At 40.1% G+C, this 25,458-nt stretch overlaps 1 protein-coding gene across 7 annotated transcripts in view; it reads left to right on the forward strand.

The window, feature by feature from the left end:
• CEP290 (centrosomal protein 290) overlaps window positions 1-25,458 on the forward strand; it is a 111,033-nt gene that overhangs the window by 8,915 nt on the left and 76,660 nt on the right. For all 7 annotated transcript variants that reach the window (XR_007354565.2, XM_048835631.2, XM_048835633.2 and 4 more), the window contains exons 2-17: window positions 438-561; window positions 697-774; window positions 2,347-2,416; window positions 2,708-2,754; window positions 3,886-4,029; window positions 15,441-15,494; window positions 17,341-17,493; window positions 17,739-17,921; window positions 18,360-18,449; window positions 18,537-18,659; window positions 19,763-19,886; window positions 21,766-21,938; window positions 23,597-23,759; window positions 24,494-24,594; window positions 24,676-24,763; window positions 25,336-25,448. Coding sequence is in view for 6 of the 7 variants with exons in the window: in XM_048835631.2 (XP_048691588.2) it covers window positions 460-561; window positions 697-774; window positions 2,347-2,416; window positions 2,708-2,754; window positions 3,886-4,029; window positions 15,441-15,494; window positions 17,341-17,493; window positions 17,739-17,921; window positions 18,360-18,449; window positions 18,537-18,659; window positions 19,763-19,886; window positions 21,766-21,938; window positions 23,597-23,759; window positions 24,494-24,594; window positions 24,676-24,763; window positions 25,336-25,448 (1,806 nt within the window). In the remaining variant the exon portion in view is untranslated. The remainder of the gene's footprint in view (window positions 1-437; window positions 562-696; window positions 775-2,346; window positions 2,417-2,707; window positions 2,755-3,885; window positions 4,030-15,440; window positions 15,495-17,340; window positions 17,494-17,738; window positions 17,922-18,359; window positions 18,450-18,536; window positions 18,660-19,762; window positions 19,887-21,765; window positions 21,939-23,596; window positions 23,760-24,493; window positions 24,595-24,675; window positions 24,764-25,335; window positions 25,449-25,458) is intronic.

Genomic DNA, 25,458 nt, shown 5'->3' on the forward strand with positions numbered 1-25,458 from the left:
CACATAGTTATAGACAGGAGAGAAGCTCCATGTAGATGGACTTACTGTTTCACATTCTTATTACCCTCACAATAGACTGGCCAGCTTTCAGATCAACTACTGGATTTTATGGATACAGGCACAGTAAGCAAAAAGATGAGGGTCGTAGCCAGCACAAGAATTTTGCTGCCTTACAGAAATGGATGCTGGATAATCAGATGTTCGGAGTACAATTCTTGGGTGTTATATAAGAGATTTTCTGTTGCCACAGGCAGATTTGCCTTCTGGAATATCTGCTTCAAAGATCGCAATGTGTTCACTGAGAAACACAATGTACTGCATTATGAGATTGGTGGATGGTTCTTAGCATCAGTCTCTGCCATTCACATGGTTGCTTTTGACAATCATAGCTACAAGTTCATAAATAGTACTGATGTTTAATTATTTTGTTGTTACAGGAAAAACTATTTTAAATTCAAGATGCCACCCAATTTAGATTGGAAGAAGCTTATGAGAATTGATGCTGACGATCTGCCTCGTCAAGAAGAACTGGCAGATAGTTTGCTGGTGACTGTATCCAAGGTACTTTAAGTGAACTTTAATAGTTTTATTATTCATCTTTAATTAACCTGAACTGGTATAGTACGTGTGTAGTGTTAAGTGTGTTTATTTAATTTTCTTGATGTTTAACTAAACCATATTCTCGTCTGTATTTAGGTTGAAGGAAATGACTTAAAAGGTGAAAATCTTGAACATGTGGTACATCTTTTTAAAATTACACAGTCACTAATGAAGGTTTGTATTGATCTTATTTTTTAAAACAACATGACTTTTTAAAATGCATTCATGTATGTATTTTTAGATAAAAGTATTTGTTTCCATTTTCAAGTGGAAGCTCAGGGCTTAGTTCTTTTTTCATACATCTTCACACATGTAACTCCCATATGTACTGGAAGACACACATACTTTGTTGCTTTACATAAGTGCTTCTGGGAGTTATATGTGTGTATGATGAATGTAAAAACAGATTGTGTAATTAAAAGAGCCTGCTTTTCCAGACAGAGAAATACAAACACAAATCTCAAACAATTTTTAGGTGCTGTAAAATATCTTAAAAATTGTTTTTCTGTAACATTTGTGGCACATAAAAATACATGATGATGAGGTGCCAGTTTGATTGGTACTAGTTTGGAATAACCTTCAAAACTTGAGTGTCAGCACTACTCATTAGGAAGGTGGTGTGAGGTTGAAAGGGATAGTTTTAAATTGTTGGATGCCAGGTAATTTTGTTTGAAAAATTACTAACAATATTTAGTTTAGAGAAACAAGGAATTGTAGGCGAGCTCTTACTAATTGTTTCTCTTATTGTCAGTTCCGGGGTCTGGCTCCCCCTTATGTAGTCACAGAGGTTCTTTTTCATACCTTACAGGACACCATGATCAAGACCAAGCAAAATAATCACAGTTGTTAATCATGGCTATTGCATTTAGCTAACATATTTGCAACTATCCATTTCACAAAGGTGTTTTTCATTTCAACATTTTAAGAAATAAACAAAAGTTTAAAACATCTCCAGCTGCACATGTTATTCTATAAAGTTTTTAAGAACACAGGTTTTCTTGCAAGAGGGTGGGGGTTATTAGAGCTCACTGTACCTAGATTTATTGCTCTGATAATATACCCTACATTCATTTTTACAGTTAGCCCTCTACTTAAAACATTATTTTACGTGGTCTGTGCTTTTGAGGTATGATTGATGTTGGGAGAGAGAAACAGAAATCTTATGGAATTTCTTAGAGTAGTTTTAACATTTTGAAACATAACTAACTAAACATATGTATTCTTATATTTTCAAGCATCCTGGGTATAACATTCTTGTAGCTATATCTTAATATTCAGTAATGGTGCAGACAAGTTTGTAACAACTTTAAAATTATTTTATAATTTATTATTGTCATTTTTTGCATCAATATTGAGGTATCTCCCTCCATCCCAAAACCATGCTTATGAAATCTTTATATCACACTATTTGTATTCTATCATAGATGTATTGAAAATGGCAGTGCCAACCAGGTTACAAAGTCTGTTTTTTGTAGGGACCTTTTCTATAGTTTTCAGGGTGTGTGCTTTTGAGTACGTAAGGTTTCTTTATTGTTAGTATAATTCCTGTGAAAAAATACCTAGTGTGGCCTAGTGGATAGAGCACCTGCCTGGTGCTTGGAGGGTATCTGGTTCTATACCTGACTCGACCACTGGTTTGAATGATATTCCATTCGTTCTAGAATGAGATTTTGTGGAGATTATCACCATCTCATAAATTCGTCTAAAGGTAAATCTTTTTTCTTACTATGTATATTTTTTTGCTAGATGAAAGCCCAAGAGGTAGAGCTGGCTTTAGAAGAAGTTGAAAAAGCTGGGGAGGAGCAAGCCAAATTTGGTGAGTAACTCTTCTGAATAAACATTTTTAAAAAAATAGCTATGCACAAAGTGACTTATTACCTGCGGGTCTATAACTAATAAAACATTAGGCTTAATTAATAACTATGGGTGGAATCCTGTCCACATTGAAAGCAATGGCAAAATTTCCATTTATTTCAATGGGGACAGGATTTCATCCCGATATTGATAAATGGGAATGAAGATTGCTGCTGTTACTGTAGTTCTCATAAGTATTTCCTTTGCTTAGAGGTTTTGGATAACCCAGTATGTCCTATTTTTATTTCAACAGAAAATCAATTAAAAGCAAAGGTTCTGAAACTAGAAAATGAATTAGAGGTATGTTTGTTTTTAAACTAAATTAGTTTCTAGAGCTCCAATGGTATTTATTCTCTGTGAACTTGGGAAGCGGCATGGGCCTGCTCTAACCTATAATCCTGTAGACCCTTCAGTCTACTCCCTGAATTCAGCTCATGTCTGAGTTCTTTAGTCGATGTGGGATAGAGAGTACCAAGGGGAAGCCTCTGTCGGAAAGAATTTAGGCCTCCGCTTCTGTGTACAGGCACAAGCAAAGCTAGCAAAAATCATGGATCTCCTATACCTCCTGGAAGCTGGCTCTATTAACCTTTATCCACACTGGAGACTGACTGCAGGTTGTGACAAATGACACATTTTTATATTATCTCTTAGTATCAGACTTCTAAACCCTATTATTTCTTACCCCAACTATGCCTCCATGATATGTTGAGGAAATAAAGCTCCCTATCTACCCTAGGGAGGGAGGGTGGGCAGGACAGCCGAAGAAGCAAGAGACTTGTGTAGCACGGAAAAAATTTAAATTTTAAGAGAGGGGAGTATGAGAGCCAACTGGATACCAATCCTTCTCCCAACTGGGCAGTGGGATGGAACAAACCCAAAGAGGGAGAGGGGCCTGACTCCAACCTGTGCTTTCCTCTCTCCTATCCCCCTGGGAGTGGCAAATCCCCTGTTTAGGTTCAACTACACACACACACACACACACACACTCACTCTCTCTCTCTCTCATTGCCGATTCTCTAGGCTTTGGATCAGACACTTAGGCCTCAGTGAGGGTAAATGCCTTTGACATGCCTGAAGAAATTTGTTTCACAAATAAAAACAGTGCCCACTGCTGAAAGAGATGTATTTGACATGTATGGTTGTTAATTTCAGTATTAATTTGGAATATGCACCAAGTACATGTCGGCAGAGCACTGTGTACGTATGGAGATCTCTAGGGAGATCTTTATTTTAATAACTCTGAAGATTTGTGCTCAAGTAATTTTTGTTGTTACTAAAACATTAGATGGAAACATCACCCATTATCTTACTTTTTTTAAACTGTTTGCAAACGTTGTTACTTCCATGCAAATAAATCTGTCTCACTAGCTGTCCTACATTTTTAATTTGAAGAAAAAATGTACATTTGTTAGTTTTTAACATTCTTATAAGATGGCACAGCGAGCTGTTGGTGGTCGTGATACTCGGTTTTTGCGTGATGAGATCCGTCGGCTGGAAAAGCAATTGGAACAAAAAGACAGAGAATTAACAGATATGGAAAAGGAGCTAGAAAAAGAGAAGAAAGTTAATGAACAGGTAAGAAATATTTTATTCCGTTACACAGCTTCTCCCTGAATTCATTACTCACGGGCTAATGAATCCCCCCACCTGGAATTCGGAATGGTTCCAATGTTGTTGCTGGAATTTCCAGGCCTAAGCTCCATCCTTCAGCTCCGGCCACCAGATTTTTGCCTCCATAAGTGGAACAATTTGGCAGTTCAGTTTCTTCCAACCATTTGTGTAGAAATCTTTACTTTTAAGAGGGTAAATTATACCCTGCCTGTTCTCAGCCAGCCAACCCTGGCACTAATAGGATATGGGACTCAGTCAAACGGCATGTCTGGTACCCACCTTGTGACTCTAACACAGAAAAGCCCAATCAGGAGCATTTTGGGTGAGAGTCTAAGGACAAAGAAAAGCTACCCGGCCAGCTCAGAGGCTGAGTCCCTCAAGAGACTGGACTGAAGGGGGAAAAATCCTGAAAAGACAGAGTGCACCTCCCTCAGATACAGAAGTGGGTCTTCAACCCCCTGGGGAAAGAAGCAGGCTCTTACTCAGTTCTCTTTTTTCCCAATATGAATTGAGAGAATTTCAACAATACTCAGAGTAGGTCCTGCAAACTGCAGAGACTCCAGATGCAAAAAGGCAAAAGCAATTGTGTCCTTCCCAAGGCAGTAATTCATATTTTTAATGAACAAGTGTGGTGAAAATCAGGGGTTGAACCTCTTCTCCTTTGCCTTCCTCTGCGAGAGTGTTTGCGAGGCTTTTCCCATACACAGAGGCTCTCACAGTGCTCTGTATCTTGTCACTGCTCCTCTCCCACCCTGCAGCATGTCTGGGCCTGCAGGGAAGCTTGTTCCTGTGCAGCCCTACCATGGGCTGCAGCCTAATGAGAATTGTGGGTGTCTGGCTTTCAGCCCAAGGACCATTGCAGAGCCAGGAAAAGGAGCACAAATTTCAGGCAGTTTAGGAATGGGAATTGTGCCTTCTGATCATCCACCATAAACCCTTGCTCTGCCCAGGAAAGGGGCACAGACTCTGAGCGGCAGAGATGGGCCTGCCTTTCTCTCCCCACCCCTCACCTGCTCCAGAGACTGGCTCCATATTAGGAGCACTTCAGACAGTCAGACTAGAACAGAGGCACAGGAGAATTGCATTCACCATGAACTGCAGCTTCATGGGATTATAGAAGGGTAAGTGAGAAATGCCTCCCACTGTTCAAAACTATCCTGATTTAGTGAGTAAAGCCCTGATTCGTACACAGTTGCTCTTAGAATACTTACTTGAGTGCTAGCCAGCATGGGGGGAGTAATCAGGCAGCTTTTCAGGTACGTCTATGGAGCCTGTAGCAGCAAGCCTCCCAACCTGGGTCCACAGCCTTAGGCTTGCGCTACTACACTAGAATAGGTGTCTAGACAGCGCTTTATAGTTGTGGCTCGGGCTATAGCTTGGGCTCTGAAGTCCACTCCGCTCCCGAGGCTTCAGAGCCCAGGCTTCAGCCCAAGCTGCAACATCTCTACAGCTATTTTTGGTGTGGTAGCGCAAGCCTGAGTCTGGGAGGCTCGCTACTGCGGGTCGTGTAGACTTGCCCTGAGCCTCCTGGGACATCCAGCAAGCTACTTCCCCATTCACGTTATGTGTACAGTACCATTCTTCGGTGTGTGTTCCCTATGCCAGGACGAATAGTGAACTACCTTCCCCTGGTAAATGGCTAGGGAATTAAGTACCACAAGTACATCACAGACAAACTAAACAAAATCTGCGGGACTTTTTTCGGACTTAAGTCAGTGGCTTTCAAATAACTCATTAATATTAATAAAATATTTTCCTTTCAATCATTATTAGATCTATATTTTCCCATTGATGCCTCCTTTGAAGGCATCATAAAATCCAAATGAGGACACCTGATTAAATCAAATGTGAAACTAAAATATTTATATAAAACATAGAAATTTCATAAATTTGAGGAGCCTAAGGTTGGTGCAACAATAGCTTTACTAGTCAACAACCTAGTCAGAAGGGGACTTCTTCCAAAAGACCCCATAGACCAGGGATTTTCAAACTGGGGGTTGTGACCCCTCATGGGGTTACGAGGTTATTACATGCGGGTTTTGAGCGCTCAGATCTGTGAGTGGTGTGGCTCGGGCTGTCAGCCCTGCCATTTGCTGGGCTGACAGCCCAAGCCCCGTCATGCACAGGGCTCACAGCCCAGCTCCACCGCCTGCCCCACTTTGCCTCCAGCCCTGCTCTGCCTCCAAAGAAAGGACACCAAAATAGAAGTTTGCTCAGGGCGCCATTTTCCCCAAGGCTGGCCCTGGGATTGAGACAACATTAGAGGGCTTAATTATTCAGTGGCTGAAAAGCTGCATTAAACCACAGACCAATCAGAACACTGAGATAGGCACCAAAAAAAAAAAAATTATAATTTAAGTCAGACACACATTTTCTCCTGAAAATAATAGCCACGTCTACTGCTAAAACCAGTATGTTCAGCCTCAACTTGATGAAATTACTGATGTTACTAACTGCGTTCCTACGATATGTAAATGCTTTGGATGTTAAAGATGAATTCTTATTCTGTGAACAACTTGAAACAACCACACCAGCACAGGGCATTTTCAATAAGGTGAATGCCTTTTCCGAAAGCAGTGACAATAAGTAGAAAAATCTTTTGTTAGTCTATGTACTGATGGTGCTCCAGCCATGGTGGGTGTGTGGTCTGGCTTTCAGCAGAAGGTAAAGTGCGTGTCACCTAATGTGATTGTCACTCGTGGAATCCATTGTCAAGTCCTAGCTGCAAAGGCATTGCTAATGTGCTTTAATGCTATGGTGGATGTTCCATGCTTTGAATAGTCATCTTTTTCAAGAGCTCTGCAAGGAAATGGGTGGTGAATACGAAGTTCTGCTTTTCCACACTCAAGTCGGGTGGCTTTCTAGAGGACGCGCATTAAAGCACGCTTTTATACTTCATGAAGAGATGGAGGAGTTTTTCCTGCAAAAAGAGAAACGAGCTGAACAAAATGTTCAGTGACAAGAAATGGCTTCTCTGCTTAGCATACCTAGTCAATATCTTCGGTAGTCTTAATGACCCTCAGTCTGTCACCTCAGGGAAAATGTTCAATATTAATAGACCTGACTAATAAAATCAGAGCCTTCCAGATAAAGTTGGATCTGTGGTGCAGTAATTTGGACACAGACAGATATGGCGTGTTTCTCACGCTTTCCTCATTCAGCGAGGAGAAGGACGATTCCCAGTGGCTGCGAAACTTTTGCGTGCGTAAGGGCACTTTCATGGAACTTTGTGACTTGCTTTCTCCTGCCCTGAGGCGCAAGAATACCAAGATTAGAGCAGCCCTCACAGTTGAGAAGCGAGTGGCAATAGCCCTGTGGAAGCTTGCAACGCCAGATAGCTACCGGTCAGTCGGGAATCAATTTGGAGTGGGCAAATCTACTGTGGGGGCTGCTGTGATGCAAGTAGCCAAAGCAATCAAAGATCTGCTGATATCAAGGGTAGTGACCCTGGGAAATGTGCAGGTCATAGTGGATGGCTTTGCTGCAATGGGATTCCCTAACTGTGGTGGGGTCATAGACGGAACCCATATCCCTATCTTGGCACCGGAGCACCAAGCCCGCGAGTACATAAACTGCAAGCACTGGTGGATCACAAGGGACGTTTCACCAACATCAATGTGGGATGGCCGGGAAAAGTACATGATGCTCGCATCTTCAGGAACTCTGGTCTGTTTCAAAAGCTGCAGGAAGGGACTTACTTCCCAGACCAGAAAATAACCTTTTGGGGATGTTGAAATGCCTATAGTTATCCTTAGGGACCCAGCCTACCCCTTAATGCCATGGCTCATGAAGCCATACACAGGCAGCCGGGACAGTAGTCAGGAGCTGTTCAACTACAGGCTGAGCAAGTGCAGAATGGTGGTAGAATGTGCATTTGGACATTTAAAAGCACGCTGGTGCAGTTTACTGACTCACTTAGACCTCAGCGAAACCAATATTCCCACTGTTATTACTGCTTGCTGTGCGCTCCACAATATCTGTGAGAATAAGGGGGAGACGTTTATGGCGGGGTGGGAGGTTGAGGCAAATCGCCTGGCTGCTGGTTACGCACAGCTAGACACCAGGGCGGTTAGAAGAGCACAGGAGCGCACGGTACGCATCAGAGAAGCTTTGGAAACCAGTTTCATGACTGGCCAGGCTACGGTGTGAAAGTTCTGTTTGTTTCTCCTTGATGAAATCCCCCGCCCCTTGGTTCACTCTACTTCCCTGTAAGCTAACCACCCTCTCCACCTCCCTTCGATCACCACTTGCAGAAGCAATAAAGTCATTGTTGCTTCACATTCATGCATTCTTTATTCATTCATCACACAAATAGGGGGATAACTGCCAAGGTAGCCCGGGATGGGTGGTGGAGCAAAGAAGCACCAGGAGGGGTGGTGAAGGGGGGAAGGACAAGGCCACACAGCACTTTAAAAGTTTAAAACTTTAAAACTTATTGAATGCCAGCCTTCTGTTGCTTGGGCAATCCTCTGGGGTGGAGTGGCTGGGTGGCCAGAGGCCCCCCCACCGCGTTCTTGGGCATCTTGGTGAGGAGGCTATGGAACTTGGGGAGGAGGGCGGTTGGTTACACAGGGGCTGTAGCAGCGGTCTGTGCTCCTGCTGCCCTTCCTGCAGCTCAACCATATGCTGGAGCATATTGGTTTGATCCTCCAGCAGCCTCAGCATTGAATCCTGCCTCCTCTCATCACGCTGCTGCCACCTTTCAGCTTCAGCCCCTTCTTCAGCCCACCACTTATTCTCTTCAGCCCGCCACCTCTCTTCCCGGTCATTTTGTGCTTTCCTGCACTCTGACATTGTCTTCCTCCATGCATTCATCTGTGCTCTGTCAGTGTGGGAGGATAGCATGAGCTCAGAGAACATTTAATCACTAGTGCGTTTTTTTCGCCTTCTAATCTTCGCTAGCCTCTGGGAAGGAGAAGATTCTGTGATCCTTGAAACACATGCAGCTGGTGGAGAAAAAAAAAAGAGACAGTGGTATTTAAAAAGACACATTTTATAGAACAATGGGTACACTCTTTCACGGTAAACCTTGCTGTTAACATTACATACATAGCACATGTGCTGTCGTTACAAGGTCGCATTTTGCCTCCCCCCATCGCGTGGCTATCCCCTCAACCCTCCCCCCTCCCCGTGGCTAACAGCGGGGAACATTTCTGTTCAGCCACAGGCAAACAGCCCAGCAGGAACGGGCTCCTCTGAACGTCCCCTTAAGAAAAGCACCCTATTTCAACCAGGTGACCATGAATGATATCACTTTCCTGAGGATAACACAGAGAGATAAAGAGCGGATGTTGTTTGAATGCCAGCAAACATACACTGCAATGCTTTGTTCTACAATGATTCCCGAGTATGTGCTACTGGTCTGGAGTGGTAAAGTGTCCTACCATGGTGGATGGAATAAGGCTGCCTTCCCCAGAAACCTTTTTCAAAGGCTTTGGGAGTATATCCAGGAGAGCCACTAATGCCAGGGCAAATTAATCATTAAACATGCTTGCTTTTAAACCATGTATACTATTTTAAAAGGTACAGTCACCAGAGGTCCCTTCTTTGCCTGGCAGGTCCGGGAGGCATCCTTGGTGGGTTCGTGGGGTACTGGCTCCAGGTCCAGGGTGAGAAACAGTTCCTGGCAGTTGGAAAAAATAGTTTCTCCGCTTGCTTGCTGTGAGCTATCTACAACTTCATCATCTTCCTCGTCCGCAAAACCTGCTTCCGTGTTGCCTCCATCTCCAGTGAAGGAGTCAAACAACACGGCTGGGATAGTGGTGGCTGAACCCCCTAAAATGGCATGCAGCTCATCATAGAAGTGGCATGTTTTGGGCTCGGACCCGGAGTGGCCGTTCACCTCTCTGGTTTTCTGGTAGGCTTGCCTCAGCTCCTTAAGTTTCACGTGGCACTGCTTCGAGTCCCTGTTATGGTCTCTGTCCTTCATGCCCTGGGAGATTTTGACAAATGTTTTGTCATTTCGAAAACTGGAACGGAGTTCTGATAGCATGGATTCCTCTCCCCATACAGCGATCAGATCCCGTACCTCCCGTTCGGTCCATGCTGGAGCTCTTTGCAATTCTGGGACTCCATCATGGTCACCTGTGCTGATGAGCTCTGCATGGTCACCTGCAGCTTGCCACGCTGGCCAAAGAGGAAATTGAAATTCAAAAGTTCGCAGGCCTTTTCCTATCTACCTGGCCAGTGCATCTGAGTTGAGAGTCCTGTCCAGAGCGGTCACAATGGAGCACTCTGGGATAGCTCCCGGAGGCCAATACCGTCTAATTGCGTCCAGAGTACCCCAAATTCGACCCAGCAAAGCAGATTTCAGTGCTAATCCCCTTGTCGGCGGTGGAGGAAGGAAATCGATTTTAAGAGCCCTTTAAGTCGCAAAAAAAGGCTTCGTCGTGTGGACGCGGGTGCAGGGTTAAATCGATTTAATGCTGCTAAATTCGACCTCAACTCCTAGTGTAGACTAGGGCTAAGTCCATGTGCTTGGAGAACACCAGACATGCCTGGACTTGTGGGCATTGCTGAGTCACCAGTCAAGGTTGAGCAATTCCCCTGGTGTGGCCTTGTGCAAATGAGTCATTGAACTGTAACCCTTGCAGGACAATGGCTATTGATGGTTGTTTGACACCCGCCTGGGTGTTGGTTAGCCCCCTTGTCCTTGTCTCTGGGGATCTAATACCTGGACGATTCCCCAACTCTCAGCATATTTTAGTGAGAATCATACAACACATTCTCCTAACTTCATATGCATTAATGATGTACATATTTAGATGGAACAGTGGGTTTTAGCGGATCATAACCTTTCCTCTGATACCTCACATGGCCTGGTTTATATGCAATATCACAATTATATAAAAATGAGGAATATGGTGGTTACAGGGTGCTCCCCCGAGGTATAGAGTGTCACAGAAACCTAGAGAAGTTTTCCTCCAAAGCAACAAAATTTTCAGCATGACTGTAATAGAGTCCTTGGTGGGTTAAGTGGCCTAGCGGTTAGAACACATGGTGCCCCCTCCCTCCCAGTCTTTCAGTCCTGGTCCTCCTTTACTCAGTGGTGCAGTGAGGGGTACACGTGACTCGGAGTTCTTCCTGTAGTGGGGGGCATTGCTAGGGAGGCTCTGACCCAGGGCTGTAGAAGGGTCAACAGTATCTGGGCCCCAAAGTTGCCCCCTGAGTTTACTCTCCCTTGGTTGCTTCCTAGTGCTGCTTTTCTCTCACAGCTTTCAGTCCCAGATAACCGAATTGTCAGTGCCAACCGGCTCAGCATATAGTCTCACTTCCCTCAGGGAGGCTTCTCTGGTGACCTTGACAGGAGCCTTCAGGATAGGTGTGTCCTCCTCCCCTCTTCTGAGCTGGGTTGCTCCCTTTTCAACCTTTTCTGCAGTTGGAGCATGCTCTGCAGGGTTGGAAGGGCGGGGCTACCTGGGCCCAATGCTGTCCTTTAACCCCTTCTGACCCAGTATGGGGTTTGTATACGCCATCACAATGACAAAGACATAAAGTGTTTGTTTACAAGAGATCACAGTTCCTGTGCAAGACTCTTCTTTCTGAGCTGTCCTCTGTACCCAGAATCTTAAGTGGTGAAAGTAGTCACAGCAAGGCACAGATGACATGTTACACACCTGTACCCATGCATAGATAACATGCCAATCAGTACCCTGTCCAGAGAAATGGACCCTTTCATAAATGAACAGCTGCTGAAAAGGATTCATAGCCACCAGTTCTTCATAATCAAGATCTTTTGATCCCAATGCAGAGAATTTGTCACCAACATGTCAAAAAGAGACATGTCTTTGGCTGTAATTTTACCATAATGGTAAAGACTTGCAAAGATCTAAAACTTCATTGCATCAATCACTTCTTGAGGGATCATCAATAGCCATATATCTCTAATGGCTAGGATTGCTGGTGCCATGCATTAGCTTCATCCCATGAGTGGGTTTTCTCAAAATATACCTGCTAAAAATCCTTCTGAGGACATAGAACGATGCACTTGATGCAATGTAAATTAGGTGTCATTCACAGATGATATCCAAATACCCCTTTGTGGGCAGCTAAGTGTGACAGATATAGAAATTTCCTGCAATATCCTTGAAAGACGTTATGGTATTAGATGTATGTATTATTGTGGGCAAGAGACTGTATATAATTTCATGGGGTAGGGTGACCACAGCTTCTCCAGGAACTGAGAACAGGGTGGAGTGGTTGGGCAAATTCACTCAGATTGCGACATTTCCAGAGAAGTACCTAGCGAAGCTTGCATATACTAGTTCAAACTGGATTCTCCAGAGACCAACAGACAAAAAAGGACTTCTGAAAAAATAACCTGAGTTTAAACTGACTTAGTGCCTTCTTTCTGATTAATCAAATGGACAGGACCTTTTGCTCAAGGGCCCCCAATCCTTCCTGGGAAGAGTTAGAAGGACTTTAGCTTACTGAGGCCCCAAAAGACTGATGAGTGACTGCTTGTAAGTTTTTAGCATGCATAGATGAACTTTTATTTTAATATTTTTAATATCTCTAATGCTTTCAGCTTAAGAATAAATGTGCTTGCTTATAAAAGGCTGTGTTGTAACTTATGACTCCTGGCAATCACATGTTCCATAAGCCTTCGGAGAGATAGAAAAGCACAGACACTGGCCTGTTTAGGCAGCCTAGCTTGCTGGGGATATCACAGTGTAGGCAGGAAACTGTGTCCTGGACAAAATCCTGCCCACGATGGAGAGAGACATGGGTCTCCAACCAAGAGAGGTGACAGCTGAGAAGCCAAGAGCCTAGAGTGGGTGCCCTCGAGCGACCATGGGGGAGAGAATAGAGGTGCAGTTTTCCTGAACTGTGACAGTAAGTGCAAATAACGTGGAAAGCCAACCCAGTTTTCAATCTAGATCTTTGCATATTTACTATGGAAGCAAGCATACAAGATTTCCAAAATCTAATAGTACACATCCTTTTAGTTCATTTCGACACCTCTGTCTGGGTGTATCTTAAAAAATACATCACATACATGGCCCTAGGAGTTCATACCAGCCGTCCATCAAGTCCCCTATACTGTCTATGGTGCAACCCGTACCAGCCGCATTAGTAGGAGATGCAAGAAAATACATAGTGGGCAATTATGGTACTCTCGGAAGTCTCCTCCTACTTTCCGTAAGGGGTTTGCTTATGTTTGAGGCATGAGTGTTTATATCACTTCCAAAACTAGGCGTAACAAAAGGTCAAAGCTTCTCTATGGTAATGGAAATAATGTCCTGGGTAGAGGAGAATCTGCTACCTTTCCAGAGAGTTCACCTAAAAGATACAGAAAAGAAGAAAAGGGAGAGTTTTGGTCCTCCTTCTAGTGCTCCAGCTCTAGTGCTCTAGTGGCCCAGAAGAAACTTTAGACATGCCAGACAGCCAACAACCCCATATTGTACCTGCAGAAAACACCAGACCTCTTGAAGCAGGGACTCCTCCTTTAAGATTGGGAACATCTGCATTTAACAGCCTGGGTATCAGAAGAGAAGTGTAGTTCAGCATGGATTTTCCATTCATTCTAATACAGTTTGGTATCCAGACAGAAGTCAATCACAATAATTAATTGATCTGGTCAAATTTATGTTTCTGGTGTGAGGGGAAACAGAAAGCTCTTTGGGGTAGTGTTTGCACTGTGCTCAGCACAGTGGGGCCTTTACCACTAGATGTGATGCAAATAATAATCCCAAAGTTCTGGCGATTTTAGCTTTACTAGAGTTTCTCCAGGAGGTTTGGTTGGAGTCCTACTTAGAAACGTGGATACCAGCCATACCAGCATTTTGTAAACTCCATTTTAGCATCAGGTGCCAAGTTTAATCACAGTGACAAATTAGACATACCTTGCCTGGTCTTTCTCATCACCATTGCCTCTGAAGGCAACTTTTGGAATTAGTTCCCATATCCATACAAGAACTTTGTCATAAGGAAAAGGTTATTTTTATAGCTCCAGAAATTTTTCTGTTCAAGGTAAGTTCCTCTTGCCACGATTCCTGGGAAATAGTTCTTCCATCATTTTGTATGAACCCTTGGAAGCTTGTGGAACAAATGCGCGTTCCTGGAGCTCTAAAGGTATAGCTCCAGCATATGGAGTACGTATACCAACTGTAGTTGGTTCATCCTATTCTATCCAAAATGCCAAGAGCTTGAGGTTGCTGCAGGCAAGATGTAAAAATCCTGCAACAGTTGTTAGGCATATGGGAAACTGTTTGTAGAAGTCCCTAAAGGCACTGGGGGAAAGTGTATGAGCCTCATCTCAGGAAGATTTACAAAGTAAGTTTTCTTTCCTCTGCAGCCTTTGGTAGGAAGATGCTACTGCTTTGGTTCCCACACAGCTCCTTAGTTCATAAAGCTCTTGCTTTGTGTGGGGGGATCTTCCTTTCCTGCATATTATTCTACTATAATAATTAAACTGCTTCTCCTTTCCCTCTCTACTACTGGGATTCACTGCTTGCTACTTCCCATGAGTAATAAATGAGGAGAGAAGCTGTGCAACAGAATGAGAAATTTCTTACCTGATAATTTTCTTTCAGTTAGCAGCTTCTCTCTGAATTTCATCCAGTTTAGTAGTCTGGTAATTCACCAGAATATAACTGAAAATTTTCTCTAAAGGAAGATTTAGACATATGTTGTCTTAAGGGTATAGTTGCCTTAAAGCTAATAATTGTTTGCTGGAATGTTTCTGTGACGGTGCAAGAACTCTTCTGGTGGCCTGAGCTGAAGGGTGAAGCTTAGCCCTCAAGTCTCCTGCAACAACATTGGACTACCTGTGAATTCCCCAGGTGGAGGAATTAATTAGTCCATGAGTAATTAATTTGGAGAGAAGCTGCTAATAGAAAGAAAATGATCAGGTAAGAAATTTCTCAATTCAACATCTCTAAAACTATCATAAGATTCTAATGCATACTTTTGAGAGCCTGCATGAAGTAGGGGAACATGAATGGTGTGGGGTTTGAGAACTCCTCAGTTCTAACATTAGTTTTGTCACTGATTCACTTTGTGACCTTTAATCTGTGTGTCTGTTTCTCCATATCTAAAATGGAATAATAGTATCACCTATCTTACAGGGTTGCTGTGATGGTTAAAGTATTTATGGTGCTTTAAGACTGTAAAAGCACTATATATATGATACATTTAATTGTAGAAAATCAAATTGAGTTTTAGATGGCCTTTAGTCCTTATGTATGTAGTTGAGTGGTTTGTGCCAGCACTACTTACTCTCCTGAGGAATTCTAAACTTAAGACCAAATGAAGTACCTCCCATTGTCTTCTCCAGTATGTATCCAAGTATAGAACTTGGCTCTGAGATTCCATAACATATGACAGTTAAGCTATTTAAAATATATATAAAGACATTATTCTTGTCATTCTAGCTTGCTCTTCGAAATGAGGATGCAGAAAATGAAAACAGCAAGTTAAGAAGAGAGGTTAGTACAAAAGTGTTTCATACAATACCTATCGAATTAATGGACTGACTTAATTTATTTCATATATGTTTCTCTTTAATTTTTGACGCAACAGTCTAATTTTATTTTGGCACATTTATCAAGTACTGGAACTAGGGAAACGTTAAGTTCTAGATTTTAAGATTTTAAGACTCTCCTTTAAAAGAAGTACATGTTTGGTGAAACTTGGCTCTTCGAGGGTAGGAATTGCATCTGTCTTTGAATTTGCATAGCCCATAATACAATGGGGCCATTATTTTGACTGAGCCTCTGAGGTCTACTGTAATAAAAATATGAAATAATAAAAACCTTTTTTTTAGAGTCATAATATACAATAATTTAAATTTAAATATACTGCATTACTTTAGATGTGTTACGAATTATACTTGATAGGACACGCACACAACTGCTGCGAATTATACCTGGTAGGACATGCACACAAATGCTACGGATTACACCTGGTAGGTCACGCACAGTTCGAATCTAGGCTGAGGCACATAAACAAAGTCCACAACTGCAGAGTTCCCAAAAAATACTAAGTTTATTACGCTCGAGCGTGGTGCCCCCCTGCTAGCCAGGAGGGGACCCCGAGTACAGATTATACAAAGGTTATATACTTTTTAGCAAAGCATGTTGCCCTCGTGCATTGGAAACCTTAGCCAATAAACAAACCCTTTTTTTATTTACCACCTATTTCTGCTTGGTGCATTATTTGTGCTAAACCAGTATATTAATTACATAGCATGGTCTTAAAGCCATGCATTAGTAACTTTTATTATCAGGATGGGAGGCCTCACATCAAAGGCCAGGAGATAGGGAGTTAGGGACCGACAAAAAAACAGATACTGGGAGTCAAGGCGGGCTGGAGACAAGGAGGAGGATTTTCACAGGAATGCAGAAGACAGACTCCTCCTGGTGCATGATGTGCTTGCTTTTAGATAATGGTGGCCCCAAACCAAAATGGAGTCACATGTGCTAACTTTTCCTTAACAGATGCCAAAATGAAGTAAAATAATGGTTAGGCTGATCTCTCAGGGTGGATTATTTAGTGATACTCATAGGGTATTTTAGGCAACTGGACACTTTTCTTTTCTTGTTTGTGGGAACTTTTGCAGTTTTTCCCTTCTCTTTTTCTAACATTCATCCATCAGTTAGGTCCTCTTTCAGGCCACAGCTACCAAGATGCACTTCTTCCACCAATGCCATTGCTGCACTGCTCCTTTCTCATGTCATTGGTTGTAGTGTTCTATATTCCTGTTGACTGGCTGTGTGAAATGTCACTTGGCTGCCTTTTAGAGCAAGTTTTAAAGGACATTCAAAAGAATCTTACAAACCTTTTTAGTTTCTGGTATTTTTTCTATCTGCTGAGAAATTTCCAGATCGTGAACTTTCAGTGAGTTTGAGACTTTGAAAACTAATTTTTCCCTACCTAGTCAAAACTGATGAGTTTCACCTGTTTAAGTTTAGAAGCTATGTGCTTGGTAGTCTTTTAATTTCTAATATATATTTCCATTATTCTTTGTTAATGTATATAAAGATATGCATTTTTAAAAATTTTGTCTTTTTGCTTGTCTTATTTTTTTTAAATGTATTATTTCTAATTCTGTGTTGCTTTTCATCTCCTTTCTTCTTACTTTGTTCTGTCCTTTTTAATTTGGAGAAAAAACGAATAAAGAAAAAGGTGAGGATCTAAGGTATTCAAAAGCATACTGTAGGAATTTGAATGAGCTTTTACTGTCCTAAATGCGTGTGGTAGCTTTCTAGAAAAATAGGATTTTCAACCTCTAATTTTTACTAATTCTTTATTTTGGGGCTTCTTTGTATGCAGAATGAACAACTTCGCCAGGATGTAATTGACTACCAGAGACAAATAGATTCACAAAAGGAAATGCATATGTCACGTAGAGGAGATGAGTCTGATTACAGATCTCAATTATCCAAAAAGAACTTTGAGCTTGTCCAATATCTGGATGAAATTCAGGTAGTGTTTATGGATGCTTAATCAATTTAGTACAATGATAATGATATCATTTTATTGTCATTTGGCATAACCTTTCAGTGCCTAACAGACTGGGCTGGATTTCAAGTGGTCATCTAGAGTGTATCCCATTACTAATCCCCTAAACCTTCCAGACCCTACATTTAGTACAACAGTTATATAGTGATACAAGATTTGAAGTACCAAACCATATATTTTTAAAAGTAACTTTTTCTTTAACTTTGTAGAGTTTGACTGAAACTAATGAGAAATTAGAAGCTCAAAACCAGGAAATGAGGAAGAACTTGGAAGAATCAGTGCAGGAAATGGAGAAGATGACTGATGAGTATAACAAAATGAAACTTATTGTGCAGCAGTCTGATATTGTTATGGACCAATTAAGAAAGGAAAATGAACAGTATAAGTTTCAGGTAATAAATGGCTTGTCCATTATTGAAGGGTATGTAATTTTCTGGACAATGCTGCACAGTGGCGATTTGCCTTAAACCTAAGACATGATTTTTTTAATGTTTTAAAAATGCAGCTTTCTTTCTAGCAGAGAAAAAATGTTCAGCTTATTTTATTCAACTCCAAATAAGAAAAAATGCTACTTTCTTTAACAAAACAAAACAAAAAAATGGTTCTTGACTAGAGAGCCTACTTGAAACCCAGCACAAATGTTGAGAACTTGATTATAAATCATAGAAAAAAAGCTTCATATAAAATGTTAACATTCCTCTAAGTGTATTACAAGTTTGCATCACTGCTATAGCATTAATGTAATAAGTATATTTACAGGGTGTGTGTGTGTGTGTATAATATAATATAATGTGTAAATTTTTATGGAATTAATCAATGTCAATTTACAGACCCAGGAACTAACAGACCAACTTAAAGCAAAAAATGAAGAAGATGATCCCCTCATAGCAGCTGTAAATGCAAAAGTTGAAGAATGGAAGGTACTTTATAGTAGTTTCTGATTGCATGTTACGTTTAGGAATTATTGTAAGTGTCTCTCCTTATTATGTTGCTTATGTTCCTTGCAGAGAATCTTGGCTTCTAAAGATGATGAAATCATAGAATATCAGCAGATGTTGTTTAACTTGAGAGAGAAACTGAAAATGGCTCAACTTGATGCAGACAAAAACAACGTTATGGCACTCCAGCAGGTACAGTCTATGCAAACGTGCATGTGTCATAACCTCTGTTTTAAACAACTGCCTGTACAGTCCATGTGTCAAAACACTATGTCATTGGGCAGTTGAGCATCTGTTTCAGATCTATGCAAAGCTTTACCTCCTTTCAAGTGTCCCTCATTTTAGTCCCAACATTATTCATGTTCCACACAAATTTGGTGTCCTTTCACTTTTGCTGTAGAAAATTATTGACATTAGAAATAAGGAATTGTAAAACCATATGCAACTGTGTCAGTCTCTTACCTTTCAGCTGAAATATGGCTGGTTTGATTTCTGCCAAAGACCGAACTTTTGTTTCTGCAAAGTTTTTATCAAATCAGTTCAGCTGTTGTTTTTGAGACTTTTCTGTTATACAGTCTTTCTGTGACTTCTTTTGAACTGTTCTCCTTCCACTCAGCATAGAGAAATACATTATACTCTGTATGCAGTTTCCGAAGCTGCACATGCATGCACAGAATCTGTAGAATAGTGGCATACTTTTAAGAGCTTACATTGCACATATAGAACTAGATGGTACAAAGTACATTTTTATTTTTTAAACCTCTAACTTTGAGAAATCCCAACCAAATTTTCACTAAACCTCTGAAAGACACATGCAACCAGGAACAGACGAATTGCCCTACAGGCCAGTGGTCTGTCTAGTCCAGAATCCTGTCTCTGTCAGTAGCCAGGACCAGATGCTTATGAGGAATTTGCAAGAAAGACCCCAATCTTGCCAACATGCACATGCTTAACTTTGGTTGGTCCACTGAAGTTGATATATATCTCAAAACAGCTTAATAAATATGTATTTAAAGGGTATTGCTTTAAGAACTATTTTTACAAGCTAGTATTAATTGTATATTTTACTTTTCACTATTTTTCTTTTATTTTTACTGCTTTGCGTTTATATACCCAACTACTAGATAATATCTGAACTTTATGTTGTAAGTATTACTGTTTCTTTCTTTCAGATTTTTTTTTGTATTAATTGTTCTACATCTCTTCATTTTCTTTCTGTTCAAAGTAGTAAGTTACTCTGTGTTAGTAGTTTATTAAATGTTAATTACTTTTCTAACATAATTGCATTTTTGTAGGGAGTGGAAGAACGAGACAGTCAGATCAGGTTGCTCACTGAGCAAGTTGAACAATATACAAAAGAAATGGAAAAAAATGCATTGATTATTGAGGATTTGAAAAATGAACTCCAAAAAGATAAAGGTAAGTTGAAATTTTTATTTAAAGATATATGTTGTCAACTTGTAATGAGCATTTTTTAAAACTTTACATTGTTTTCAGTATTTTTAAAGATTATGAATGAAATTTATTCTCTTACTGATTCACTATTTCCATTTTACAAACATTGGGGACTGGCTTTCAGTGTGTGGGTGTGATCAGATTAATTGTTTATAGTTATTGAAGTATCTAGTATTAACGTCTGTTTTATAAATACTTGTCATATTTCTTCAAGTTCTATAGACTTATGTAAGTTTTACTCAGAAATATAGTTACATTTTCTCTTGCATAGTTATATATACAAACAGTAATAGATTGCCTATATACCAATTTTAAAAGTAGATCATTTCACTGTGACTGTGAAAAATTACCTTTAAAAAGAGTAAGTTAAATTCAAATACAAACTGGAGTAAGAGAACATTTATTAGACCTCCAGAAGCAAAGAAATGAAGCTGGGCTCTGATTCTGCATAGATTTAGGCCTTATTTATCTTCATAGGGAAGTTATAAGGGTATAAGGCAGGGGTGGCCAGCCTGAGAAGGAGCCAGAACTTACCAATGTACATTGCCAAAGAGCCACAGTAATATATCAGCAGCCCCCCATCAGCTCTTCCCCCTGCTCCCAGCACCTCCCACCCACCGGCAGCCCCACTGATCAGTGCCTACGCCTCCCTCCTCACACCTTCCGATCAGCTGTTTTGTGGCATGCAGGAGGTTCTAGGCTGGGGCGGGGGAAAGGGGAGGAGCAAGGGCACGGCAGGCTCAGGGTATGGGCCGGGAAGGGGTGGAGTGGGGGCAGGGCCTGTGGCAGGGCCAGGGGTTGAGCAGTGAGTACCCCCTGGCACATTGGAAAGTTGGTACCTCTAGCTCCAGCGCCGGAGTCGGTGCCTATACAAGGAGCCGCATATTAACTTCTGAAGAGCCCACCCCTGGTATAAGGTGTGAATTTAAACTGCTATAACTTTACTGGTGTAATATCCCTTGTGGACAATTATTCTGGTATAAAATGCCTCTTTTTGGTTTAATTTATGTCTCTTTGGAATCAGTTTAAGAAGAGCTGGGGAAAAAAAAATATTTTTCTGGAATAAGAGTTTTTATGTAGAGGAGTTATACCAGTATAAATGTAACAGTTTAACTACATTAGTATAATTATACCACTATAACTAGATACATTTCCCATGTAGTCAAGCCCTTACATGTATGCTTATCTTAATTTACTGTGAGCACTTCCTTCAGCTTCAATGGAAGTAATCCGAATGCATAAGATTAAACATATACATAAGTCTTTGCAGGATCAGGGCCTTAGTATATCAAGTCTTGATCCTGTAAAGTCTTACACACCTGAAATGTGTGTTGTGCCATTGAACTCAAATGGAATGCTATTTTCCATTATATGAACTAACTTCACATAAGTTGCCGTAATGGTTGCTTGTAAAAATAAAAAGGCCATAATATAAACTAGTGTAAAACTATTTATTTCAGAATGAAGTTAAAAGATTTGTGAAAACCAAAACTCAAATACAAAACAATAATTTACTTGAGGCAACTTTTCTAGATTTCAATCCAAGCAAAGTGAAAGCACTCAGGTTTCAGAGTAACAGCCGTGTTAGTCTGTATTCGCAAAAAGAAAAGGAGTACTTGTGGCACCTTAGAGACTAACCAATTTATTTGAGCATGAGCTTTTGTGAGCTACAGCTCACTTCATCGGATCACGAAAGCTCATACTCAAATAAATTGGTTAGTCTCTAAGGTGCCACAAGTACTCCTTTTCTTTTTGTGAAAGCACTCAGTTACCTCATATCAGAAATAGCTTAATATTCTTAATCATTCAAAATATAACAGCAAAATTTTGCTTTTCTTTCCAGGTTTCTCATCTCTTGCTCAGCAGAATCATATTAGAGAAATACAGGAAAAATTACAACTGCTAGAACATAGAACTAAAGAGGCTGAGAGAGTGGCAGAATTAGCAGAGTCTGATGCTAGGGAAAAGGACAAAGAACTCATTGAGGCTCTGAAGCAAATGAGAGTCTATGAAACGGTACACAGTTTGTTTGATAAAATGGAAAGAGCAGTTTTTGACTATATCTTCAACAGATTGTTTGTTTGTTTGTTTGTTTGTTTGTTTGCAGTTTTTCCATTTACTATGTCCTAGCTGAAAAATAAAACAAAAACAAATGTCAAATGAACAACTTCCCATGTTGTTTTTTCTCTCATTCTTATGCATTCCTTGATCTTGTTGTAAATGGTAGATGAGTGAATTGAGTCTTAAGTTAGCCATATTTGGCAAGGTAAATGAAGCATCTATTTGAGCATCCAGAATAGTTGTCTTGAGACAACAGAAGTTGGATAGCCAAGATGACGAACTTCTGAAGGGTCAGCACTTAAGCTAGTAACAGAACTCCATCTTGCAGATGGTGGGAAAACCATTTCTGAGAATCACTGGCAGCACCAAGTAAAAAAAAATTTGTCGGAGAAGTAAGATGAATGAAAAGATGCCATTTTTAGATCATCACTTTCCTGATCCTAACTGTGCTTTAAATTTTTACATGCGTAAAATACTCTGCAAATTTGGGCCCTGATTCTTTGCAGAGTTCTGTGTGTGTGGTGCTCATGGCAGGATCAGGGACTTAGCGTGTGCATGTTACACATGTACATCTCAGGGTAAAGAAAAAGATGCAGTTCCTTTCCATTGCATGAATTATGTTGTTTGTTAAATAGTAAATGTCGCATTGCCGGATGATATCTGATTATCAGTGATAAGCTTTACGTTTTTGGGGGTTTTTTTAGAGCTATACTTGTGAAAGGGTGATCACGTGACAGTTCTGTTTGACAATGCAATGGAAGGTTTTTGTTTACCATATTTTCAAAATAAAAAAACCAGAACCTTTTTATGGCAACATTTTTTAGGGTTGCAGAATATTCATGCAAAAGTACGTTTTAAAAATGTGCGCTAGACTCAGACTCAGCAGAGAGGCATGTGTATTTCTCAAAGGTAGAGGATTTTTTAAAATAACTCAGTGTTCTGAATCAGTTTATTATGAAACATTGAACAAGTATGGTTAACATTTACTTTGAGCAAAAAACACCTTTGTGTTCGTACTCATTCAACTTTTCACTGCAAAAGCTGTTTGGAATAGCAATATGTCTTAAGCAAACTTTTTTAATTATTAAAGAACCCCGTATATTTTGATTGATAAAATAAAAAAATAGGACACTTCAGAGTTCTAAAAGAAGATCTCTGGACCCAGGGATGTTATGTAAAATCTGTATGTATGGTCTTTGACAAAGGTATGCTGGAATTCAGTAAAACTGCATGCATTGTCATGGTGACACTACTTACAAACACTTATAGTCATATGCAAATTTTGATCAAAAATTTAAAAAAGGAAAGAGACGTAAAGTATTGTAAATTAAGACTTCCATTCTGATTACAAAGTGCTATTTTCCATGATCAGAAAAATGATTATACTTGCTCTTCAATGGACTTTCGATCAGGCCTTTCAAGGGGGTGGATTACTTCAACTTAATCCTATAATGTTCTTTCAAAAGAATCCCTCCACTTACTCATAACCTTCTTACCTGTCATGAGTCTTTAGTGAATTCACATTTAGTGAATGTTTATTTCACTAAACATTTCAGTATAATGTTTGGACAATTGACGAAGTCCTTTTAAATTCACTTTTGGGACTATTTCAGGGAATATATGGTTTGGAAGATGCTGTTGCTGAAATAAAGGATTTAAAAAAGCAGATTAAAATAAGAGATCGTGAGACTGAAGGATTGATTAAGGAAGTGAACAAACTTGAACTTAAAATCAGTGATTTTCTTGATGAAAATGAAGACCTCAGGGAACGCTTAGGTATGTCATTTATGAAATTTTACAAAGATTTCACTGTGTCATAGAGTTCAAATAACATTCTATTAATGCAAATATCTTATCTTATTGTAATTCAGGGTGTGTAAATTATTTTATTTTTCTTACTAAAATGAAGTGATTAATTTATTTCTTTATTTATTAGGAAGAAATGATTAGCTGTAGGATTGTTCATGAACAAATGTGGTCAGTAAGCTGCTCTTGACTGAGCTACATTTCTCTCCTCCCTCCTCCTCCAGAAGAACAAGAGGAAGTAGTGTTTGCAACCTTCATTTTTATTTCTATGATGCTATCTAACTTTTCCTGATTCCAGAACGTCTCATGCAGCATAGTACATTCTAACACTATGATATTTGTGAAGAAAATATTATAGTGTTGTCTGTCATAATATTGATGGAAAAATGCAGAAAGAAAAAAACATGAGTTAGTCTGTGTAGGCTTTTATAGCAAAAGATAAATTACTACCTGAAGTTAAGTATATTACTTTTAGTTATGGGTAAGTCAACTAATATTGTCCTTTTTCCAGATTATATTAGGCATGGAAGAGCTGTTATATATGAAGAAAATAAGTGTCCTTATTGGTTTTCTGTATAATTATTTGTAATCCTACTTGAATATTAAAGTATTCTTATTTAAATGGGTTATGTGTTAATGCTTTGTAAAGTTAGAATTATTTTATCTAACTAATGAATAATTACACAGCATGGATTGTGTTTCAGGTCTTGATCCAAAGACAATGATAGATTTAACTGAATATAAAAACAGCAAGGCACTAAAACAGCAGCAGTACAGAGCTGAAAACCAGATCCTTTTAAAAGAGGCAAGTGATCAATTATGTTTAGGCATATTTTGTAAAATGAAACTGAACAGAAATAAATATTAATATTTGATTAATGTGCAGATTGAAAGACTGGAAGAAGAAAGAGTTGCCCTGAAACAACAGATTCGTAAACTGGCTCAGGAGAAAGGAAAAAGAGCGGCAATGTTAGGTAGGACAGAATCACGGCAGTTTATTTAGATTTTGCCGGTTTTCAGACCAGCCACTGAAAGTGGTTCTGTGTAGCTATATTTGGGATAACTTGACAATGTGCCGCATTTGCTAATGTATCTAAATGTTATGAAGCTGAGTATAGATAGTGGCCCAGATCTTCAGCTGCACCAGAGTTCTAGTTGGTGTATCTGAAGGAAAGGGATGGATTGGCTTTTTATTTCACTAATCATCCAGCCTCTTGTGTGTTCTAACTTGTGCTGGCTTGTAATGGCTTCTGAAGAGTTATCAGAGTGCAGAACGCTCCAGCCGCACCCTCCCTCTCTCCTCAGGCAAATGTTTGTAACAGAGACATTGCAAAGAGCTGGCTATGCCAATTCTACACCAGCCAGAAATATATCCACCCCAGGGGAATCATCAGCTGCCTACCAGGAGCAACTTTATGACTCCTTTGCATCACAGAACAAGACCAGAAATCTAGCCCATTGTTTGGAACATTTCATTTTGTTGTCAGGAGATAGATAAATTCATTCATAATAATTTGTTGTTGTTCATACATGTATTGGTAATTAGGATTGGATGCAGATGACCTGCAGCTGATTGATAGCTTTACTGAGGATCTGAAGATAAAAAAAGGGAAATCAGACTTCATGAGCACAGTTAATGTTGATGAAGTTAAAGCAAAGGTAGGGATAT

Source organism: Caretta caretta, chromosome 1 (assembly GCF_965140235.1).
Source record: "Caretta caretta isolate rCarCar2 chromosome 1, rCarCar1.hap1, whole genome shotgun sequence".
Taxonomy (NCBI): Eukaryota; Metazoa; Chordata; order Testudines; family Cheloniidae; genus Caretta; species Caretta caretta.